Source organism: Nanorana parkeri, unplaced genomic scaffold (genome assembly GCF_000935625.1).
Source record: "Nanorana parkeri isolate BGI_ZX_2015 unplaced genomic scaffold, ASM93562v1 scaffold1337, whole genome shotgun sequence".
Classification (NCBI taxonomy): Eukaryota; Metazoa; Chordata; class Amphibia; order Anura; family Dicroglossidae; genus Nanorana; species Nanorana parkeri.
In genome coordinates, this window is record NW_017307605.1 from 123,578 (window position 1) to 133,293 (window position 9,716).

The 9,716-nt window shown below is 39.2% G+C and overlaps 1 protein-coding gene across 1 annotated transcript in view; it reads right to left on the minus strand.

The window, feature by feature from the left end:
- LOC108797785 (cytochrome P450 2A6-like) overlaps positions 1-9,716 on the minus strand; it is a 19,634-nt gene that overhangs the window by 9,525 nt on the left and 393 nt on the right. The window contains exons 2-6 of the mRNA XM_018569441.1: positions 7,315-7,436; positions 3,903-4,065; positions 3,444-3,602; positions 2,195-2,346; positions 262-438 (exon numbers count right to left, since the gene is read on the minus strand). Coding sequence (XP_018424943.1) covers positions 262-438; positions 2,195-2,346; positions 3,444-3,602; positions 3,903-4,065; positions 7,315-7,436 — 773 coding nt within the window. The remainder of the gene's footprint in view (positions 1-261; positions 439-2,194; positions 2,347-3,443; positions 3,603-3,902; positions 4,066-7,314; positions 7,437-9,716) is intronic.

The window sequence follows — 9,716 nt, forward strand, 5'->3', positions numbered from 1 at the left end:
GTTTCAAGCTGACATTTTGTTATTTTTGGTTTCAAATTTTCATTTCGGTGCGCCTCTTAAGCTGCACCAGCTTAAAAGTAGCTCATAGAGAAATCTTCTAATTAATCCTAAATAAATGAAACTATGAGTTGTCTTTGATCTTGTTGAATATTTAGAAAAAAAAAAGAATCTGATCCTTTCTTTACAGATTGATATAGGTATACGTAACCCGTTGTGATAAATGATTGAAAAGACTACCACGTAAAAAAAACCATTTTGTACTTGTTCCATCCTGATGAGGAAACAGTCGATGTAATCTCGGGGACAGGCTGGGTCCAGAGTGTCTTGATGGTTCTTGATGCTGTCCTTCACAATTTGTTTTAGGTCTTGTAAAAGGTCAAACATTTTTTGGTGTGGTCCAGGTAAATACTGCATGATACTGGGGTACATGTCATACAGCTGTGGAATGCAGAACAGAAAAAAAGCTAACGGTTCAAGACTTAGAAAAGGGCCAATACGATATGGTAGGTGATCACACTGTGGTTTTTAAAGACTTATTTCACACTATAGACAAATTAAATAATGCACCTATATTGTGTTCTAGCATAAGTTGATTGACAAATGTTTGGTAGATGCCCAAACATACTGTATATAACAAATTAGTGGGTAGATTTGCCTTCCTGACTCCATCTGTAACATAAATAAAACTTGTGGGTGGCTGGTCTATTCAGTTGCTAGATAAAATTCACCAAAACAAATTATTTCATTTTTTAGTAGACATTGATCACCACCTATTAACAATTTTTTAAATCCAGCAATTCCACTTGAAATGTTGAAAGAAAAACTGCCACGTTTATCAAATAATATTCTACTACAAAGAATAGGGCCCCCTTGGAGTGGCCATGTCAAGTGAACAGGTCTGGGAACTTGGATGCAAAGATTTTATCTGTGAAGTTCCAGAGTGATATAAAAAACCTTGGGGGGTAATTCAACCCACCAACATTTATCAGGAACTAAAGAATCCCAAACTAAATTTTGGATAGGCCAGTAATTTATTTAAGCTGCAGGTGATTAGGCAAGGAAACCAAATTATTATACAGATTATCGATTGGAATATAATTTTTCCAGATATCTAGCTGTTTTCCTTGGTAAAAGCAATTCAAGAGGAAAACTGTCCTGCCTACTACTAGTCATACTATTTTAAAGTGATACTATAAGGGCTTAGGTTTAGGTTTATTTTAGTAGTTTTTTACTTTTTTACTGTTTATACTACAGTTTTAATCTCTCTCTCTCTCTCTTTCTCTCTCTCTCACATGACCGCCATTGAAACAATAGCATAGTCTGCACCGTCTAGTGTACCCTTCCTCCGCAAACCTCAGCCATGGTAGGATAGGCAGGGAAACCTCTCTACAACTGCACGCGGCTAAAATTTTGAAAGTACTGTAGAGAGAGCCTCTGGTGGCGGAATCAGAGCATAGGTAGAGGATCGCAGCTCAGGAAGGGGCTCTGTTGCGTCAAAAAACTGTAGACCTACAGAGGCACACTTGGAGTTATGGTGGTGCACACTTGGAGATGTGCTGGTAGCACAGGGATACTGTACACAGGCACATAAAGACACGCTGGAGGCACAGGAAGTACACTTGGAGCTACAGAAAAGCACAGAGGTACACTTGGAGATATGGGCAGCACAGGAATACACTTGGAGGTATGGAGACACATAGAGGCATAACACTAATTTCAAAGCTTTAAATATAGTGTATTATGTCACTTATGTCATTTTTGAAAGAGGCCTGGAACCTAACTCCCTCACTTCACATTGACTTACATTATATACTGGGTTACAATTTTCATCGGGTTCTAGTTGCAACCATTCTTTCAGTAACCTAACCCTGGTGCAAATTGAGGGCTACCTGCATTGTAAAGAGCTGTGCAAACTATTTGTGCTATATAGATCCTGAATAATAATAATAATAATAATAATAATAGTTAAGAAATTCAGAAGATGCATACAAGAAACCAGTTATTTGCACATTTACTTTACAGTAATTAGTGACAGATTGGTCCAGCAGAGATGTACAGGGAAGTAAGCACAGCTCTAAGTCCCTACTGTGCAAATAATCTACTATGTTACCCAATATGGGCAAAGTACAGGTTCATGTCAAGAAACTGCTATTATAGCAGAGTATTCTCATATCTGATAGTGCTTTGTACTTGCCTGACCCCATATAGAAGAAATTATTTCAAATGAGTCCCTCATGTCCTGCAGAATTTTCATCCATTTATCATCAGTGTACTCGTAACGTTTCCCCACCAGCAAATCAGCAATGATATTGGAAGACGCACAGCTCAGCACAGTGCTGGGGTTGACTGGCTGCTCTGCGGAAATAGAGAAAGAATGATATCAATAGGAGACTGATTCTACAAGACACCAACCCGCCTTACCTGTCACTTGCTAGAACTATTTATTTTTGGGGATACAATAGGATCACTGACATCCTTACCTCGGAATGAGGGCTGGAGTTTGCTGGGACATAAAAGTGACACTAAACTCATGAGTTATATCTTAAAAATGCATTTAAGTACCTTAACTTTTACATTTTTTAAAATCTTATTTGTGTATGACTCAGCTGAACTGGTGCTGACATTGTCCTTCCTTCTAGAGGGTGGCTACTTTTGTTCCCCAAGGTCTCTTTGTGTGTTGTAAAGTAGTCACCGCTCCAAGCTTGTTCCCGTGATGGACTACAATCTCAATACAAATGATTAAACTAAACATGAGATTGTACTCCATCACGGAAGGGAGCCTGGAATGGAGACAACTTTACAACACACAAAGAGACCTTGGGGAACAAAAGTAGCCACCCTCTAGAAGGAAGGACAATGTCAGCACCAGTTCAGCTGAGTCATACACAAATAAGATACATTTTTGTTAGTTTAGTGTCACTTTAACTTACAACTTAGATACAGGAAAGGATCTTAAATGAAATATCAACAATTTTATGCAGGCCCTATATACTGTTCAAGGTAAAGTTCTCCATTGAGGAGAACAGAGAAATAGAACCATTTGCTTTTCTTGGAAATAATAGACATCCAAAAAATAAGAAATAGCTGACAAGCCTGTGTTAGAACTCCCATAACTACACATCTAATTAAAACATCCAATCACAATCCAACAGTGATTCTCTGTTACATAACTGGTTGTTTAAAGTGATCACAGGTATACTTTAACTCACTTCACACTTTAGTCGATCTGGTCAATAGTAAACTGTACCTTGGTGGAGCAATAAAGCCAACTGAATGCCATTTTGTGTATCCCAAAATGCAAGTAGAAAATAAACTGTCAGTAAATGCATGAGCACAGACCATCTGAATATTGGTAGGATTTGGTTCCAGGCAATTATATCCTCTTTGAAACGCCCTCTCTATATCTGCGTATATACTGTAAATTCACGTAATAATGTGATTACCATACTTACCGTTACAACTTCTGAAATAATCAACTAAGTGTTGTGCCTCAACCTGAATAGGTTCTTCCAGTGTCTTTCTGCCCATCCCAAAGTCCTTAAGAGTCAGGAGGGAAAATTGTCTTAGCTGTTTCCAAGGCTCTCCGTTGACAAGATTCATTCCTTGGGAGAAAAAAAAAGAGACTTAGCAATACAGTGCAAAATGACATGTCCCATAGCAAGCAAAAAGAAATGATCTGTTGGTTAATGTGACTACAGTACACTGAGATCTGATTGTTTGCTATGGTTAACTACATTCACACATTGATGATGAGTAACCCTAATAAGACATACACCATAATATGTTGTAGAATATGGAAGTACCTATTAGAGTTTTTATGCAGTATACCAGACATACTAAACTTTCCCTAGAAAATATGAAGTAGTAAATATTGGCCTTGTGTAAATTGTTTGAACACTTACCACTTTTGTTGTAAAACTTCTCAAAAACAGGAATGGTTCCTCGTCCTAGAAAAATATCTCCAAGGTCTACTAGGACTTCTTTGACCGCTTGATATCCAACCACGATGACTGTGGGTCTGGAGCCAAAGTGTATCGTATAGATAGGACCATATTTCTCTGCCATCTGTTAGAGAGTTAGACTTAGATAAATACGTTTTTAGATCATTTCTCTAAGGAGATGCTGAAACCTTCTGATGTAGATAAGTTAATTGGCAATGCAGGTCTGCATTCTTATAGTGTATGTTACCCCATAATTTATTAAAGCTGATTTGTGTCTGAACAGCTGAACAGTAGCCTGTTGTTTAGCAATTTATACTTCGGACACAAATACCTTATTTTTCCAATCTGACCACGCCGAGCATGGAAACAGATGTGTGCTGGCATGGTCAGTTTGCGTCTAACTACTCCCCTGAGAGACATACAGAACTCACAGAGTGCCCCTTCTGGTTCATCCTCCCCTTTCAACACTGACATGCACCCGCACCCCAACCCGCAAATCGAATCTGCGTGGTCTCAAACATGTCTTCTGATCAGCTATGGTTCTCCACATTTTTGGTTTAAAGGCCCATAACACTGTGAAGCTGGAAAGTTGTCAGTGAGTCTGGAGTTCTGTGTTGTCCAAGATGTCTGCTGCCCTAACCCTCTTTCCCTATTTTTGTTGTTCATAGAATAAAGCATTAGAGAATCCTTAAAGTGATTGGCGCCCAATGTTGCTTTCACATCCCACATACCTGAGGTCAAATTTCAGCTCCCCCTGCCCTCTGAAGTCAGGGGACGCTACACTTTAATCCCTTCATGGCTGAGCTTGTTTTTAGTTTCTGTTCGTAAATGACTGACACACTTTTGACATTTTTGCTGTGTTATTCTTCCACGTCAGTAATATACTTTCTTACAAAGTGCACCCACACATATTATATAATGTTTTTTAGAGGACAGATAGGGCTACATAATTATATCACATATGTGTACCTAACGCCTCACTTAGGACAAATAAAATATAAAAAAAGAGGAAAAAACTTAAAGAAAACACTTTTTCCCCAGTTTTAATTTGTAGTATTTTTTACAAAAACAGCACAGCTAAAAATAAATAAATAAATACATTCATTTATTTGTCCTTTATTTAGAAAAACCTCACATCGCTAGGATTTTAGAAATGTTTCTGTACTTCTCGGCCTAAAACTAAAACCTAATATTTTAATCCTTTTTCTCTAAAAGCTAAAGCTAAAAGTGGTCACCTAGCATACAATGTCACCGTCACTAAGTGTCACACTTAGTGACAGCGACAAGTGACAGCGACATACTTTGAACATCGCTGTCATGGGGGGGGGTTAAAAAAATTAACCCCTTAGGGTGAAAAACAAATCTGCAGCTCAGCTGAAGATTTTCATTGTTAGGGGTTAATTTTTATATAAATTATAGTATAAAAATATATTTAAATATATAATTATTTTTTACATTTATTTTTATTTGTTAGATTTTTTTTACACTTTTCACATTTTTTTTACACTTTTCAGTATTTTTAAAAAACTTTTTACATTTTCATTTTATTTATTTATTTAATTATATCAAGCAGTCATTGTGAATTAATCTCACTATTACTGCTTGATAAATTCATAATTTTCTGGTTATTATTAGGCTGCTTTAAACTTAAGAACAGCCAATAATAACCTTAGTGACACTGATCCTGCAGCATTTCAGGACCAGCTGTCACTAAAGGTTTTCTGATCGTTCCAACAACAATCAGAAAACTGAAACATTCTTTCAGGAATAGATACATTATGTATCTATTCCTGAAAGCTAAAAAAAAAAAGAAGCTGGTATACGATCGAGCTTTCCCGATCTATACAAGCTGTTAGAGTGCCGGCAAGAGCTGCAAATGCTAGTCTGCTTTCACTCTCAGACACCTGATTCCTGAAGGGGATCAGGTGTCTGAAAAAGGTCAACTCTTTAATTAATGGATGCCTCTATACCAAGCGGTTACCAGCCTTCTAGTGCAGCAAATAACTTGTCCCGTACAGTGTACAGGTCCAGTCATTTAAGCACTTTGTGACGGGACGTACAGTGTACGTGTCACGATCTGGGATCAGGCTCGGAGTCCAGTAGCTGAAACAGCAGGCAAATTTGTGGTATAACAGGCCGGGTTCGGTACACAAGCAGACGGTAGTAGTGTAGGAGCAGGCAGAAGTGTAGTCAGCGAACAAGCCGAGGTCAGTAGTCAAAGGTATCAGGTACGAAGCAGCAGACAATGAGAGTAGTCGGTGAATCAGCAGCCAAAGGTACACGGGTAGCAGTATGAGTAGATTGTAGCACAGAGGGAGCAGGAGCAAGATAATGGCAGGAGCACAATAATCTGGCAGACAGGAAGTGCAGAGGCATGACTTAAATAGGAAGTTCAAGGGAGGAGCAAGAAGTTCAGAGTTCAGCAAACACTAGGTTAAACTGAGGATTACACATGAGATCAGGCAAGGAGCTATCCAAGGTTCTAAGGTGGCTCAACAGGTAGAACCACTGCCAGCTACAGCGGAGGCCCTGGGTTCAGATCTGATTCCTGACAGTATGTTTCCCATCACAAAGGGGTTAATCATGAAAGAGAAAAGCAAAAGGTTCAATCAAGTCTGTGAACTACAGAAAACCTTCCCCTATATTGGGGAGGTGGATCTGTGGTCTTAACTCACTTCCTGTCCTATGGTGACAATGCTGCTCCTCTATAGAGATGGCACAGGATATGTGTTATTATCATAGGGTCCTCTAAAAATAAAGGAAGAAAGCCCCCATAAAATGAAAAGTAATGCCGCCTCCTTATCTAAGGACTGGACTTGCAATATATTATATTTGTGTTCCTAGGATTAGATGTGCTTTAAAGAAGAATCACATTTTTAAAAAAAATAACCCTTGCACTGGGGTTACTCCTGCACTGCAAGGTTTAGGTGCCCATTTTGGTGAAAATAAAGAAGATATAGACCTGATATTTGGTCCTGCGGCGGTGACCGCTCACCTCTCTCCTTCTCCACTCCAGCTGTAGTATGTCCCTCGGTATCCTCACATCTAATGGACCTGCATTAGACATGATGACATAATGGGTCCTTAGACTGCTGGAGCCCATGGAAGAAGAGTTGCAGGGACCGGTCTAGCAGCCAGGTAGGACCAAGGCGTTAGTGCAGTGCAAGGGTTAAATCCTGGAGTTCTTCCCTTGTCCCTCCTAAAATTGAACCTGTTCTTTTGCCTAATGTGGTCAACGAACAGGTTCACTTTAAGAAGATATCTACTATACTGTACACGAAAACATACCTGCAAATGCATACAAGATGTGTGCTGTGATACAATCTATTATGATGCAATGATAACATTAAGAAGACAGTAATTCCTTCCTTACCTTTAATAAGCTTGGAAGTATTCCTTTGGATTGAAGTTGTAGAAAGTTCCCCAGAATAGGCAGAGGGAAGGGACCTGGCGGCATTTTCCTTCTCCTCCATGCATATCTGCTGTAATAAAGGACTAAGAAGAAAGTGACAAATCCCACCAAGACACAGGTGACATTATTTAGATCTACCATGTCTCTATTAATATTCAGAGCTGCTGCGGGTCCAAACTTCTCCGGCCAGTGTCTTTCTATACATTAACTGGGAATGTGGGTGTTGTGCTGGTTTGATGGATGTGAGCTGAGGAAATCTGCCTTTGAATACTGCTTCTGTGTGTTTACATTTGTGAACATTCCAGCTGGAATCTCCAAAGTCTCTGTGAGGCAGAACAACTATATATGTACAACTGGGACGATTCCAGCCCTATACCATTGGGCTTTTCTTTATTCACCTTGTAATATGAGATAAAATTAACTCTTAAAAGTATACACACAGAGAAGATAAACTACATTAAAAAAATTGATTTTATCAGTAAGACAATTAGCTGATTCTAATTGTTATTAAAATATTGAAGGGACATTATTATTAAAGTGACACTAAACTCAAGAGTTGCATCTTAAATATACAAGTACGCTATTAACAAAAATGTATCTTACTTGTGTGCGTGCAGTATGCAAAAAGTGGACTTAGTTAAATTATGCTGAATATGGCTTAATGGAGTCTGAAACTCACATACAGTATATGCTATACACGAATACTGCAGTACTTGTATGCACAAAATAATCCTTAAAGTAGTACTGAAGCCAAAACATTCTTCTTAGTAATAGATAGAGTAAGGGAGAGTTATAATCAGCTTTTTTTTTTTGCCATGTGTGGGCCATTGGGGAGATTTCCCTTCACTTCCTACCCGATAGCAACAAAAGGAAGTGAGAGGAAATCCCTCCAAAGTGAGGGAAATTCCTGGTTCAGCAGGGTCACCAAAACTAAGCTCCCATTGGATGATTCTATTCCTTTTCTGGTGACAGGGATTTTCTTTCACGTTCACTTGTAGTGATAATGGGCACCAAACAAATAGAGAGTGTATATCTCCATAATGGGGAAACAGAAAGCAATAAAACCTGGCGGGTGTTCTAATCCATCTCCACTCTATACAAAACTAAAAAAAAATGTTTTGGCTTCATATGCACATTAATTACAGTGGTACAAAAGGGAGTTTACTGACACACATAAATCTCAGCACAAGGGATCATTTTTTTTAAACTGAATTCATTATGTATGCCTTTCTCTGTACAAAATATAGACAGGCAGCTAAACCTTGTCTAATCCTACCTTAAAAAAGAACTTCATTAAAATAGTTGGGGTCTACATAGCAAACAGCAAATGTCGAGCCAATAAACACCATGGTCAGGGGTATGTAATGTACAGTATACCTGAAGATTGCATCAATCGGGACTCTATAACATAAATCACACAGCATACAGTGCAGGATTATCGGGTCGGCTAAGACCTGGGCCAGCATTATCGGGCTATAACCAGAAAGCATGTGAAGGTCAAAATCCTTTGACTACCAGGTAAGTTGCTTCACCTAGAGCCACCTTACAAAAAACAACATACCAATAGACTCACAACCAGACTAGACAAGCAGACAACAGAAGGACACAGAGACAAAGAAAGACCAGGAAGAAAGATAGGAAGGAGGGGGAGGAAGAGGGTAATACGTGATCAAGGAGAACATAATATGTATCTATGCCATTGTCCTAAACTCATCCGATTCCATAAACTGTGCATTATTATTATATAGGATTTATATAGCGCCAACAGTTGGTGCAGCGATTTACAAAATTTGGGGAGACGCCACAATTACAATACAATACCACACAAAAAGGATTAGAAGGACCCTGCTTGAGAGAGCTAACAATCTACAAGGAGGGGCAAGTGATACAGAAGCTAATAATGTTAAGGGATGAGCTGATTGAAAGAGTAGAAGTTCAGTTTTTAGGAGGAAGTACAGGGAATACAACAGACAGAGTAGGAGACAGCTGGACAGGTTGTGAAAGGAGTTTCAGAGGATGGGAGAGGTTCTGGAGAAGTCCTGGAGGCAAGCATGGGAGGAGGTGATGAGGGAGCTAGAGAGCAGGTGTTCCTGGGAAGAGCGCAGAAGATGGTTTGGACGATATTTTGAGATGAGGTTGGTGCATGTTTGATTTTTGTTCAGTTCTGGTGCACTAGCATCCTCAATGCAAAGCATGTTAGCATGTGACATAACATGCGTTTAATGCACTGCAGCCAATCACCCTGGTGTGAATGGGCCCTAAAGGTTCCCCTTCACGGGATTAGTCCCCCTCCTCCCCTTGAAATGCATTGCTATTTCATCCTTCCCCCAAAAAAGCATTGGCAATCAGTGGTGCCCCCCCCC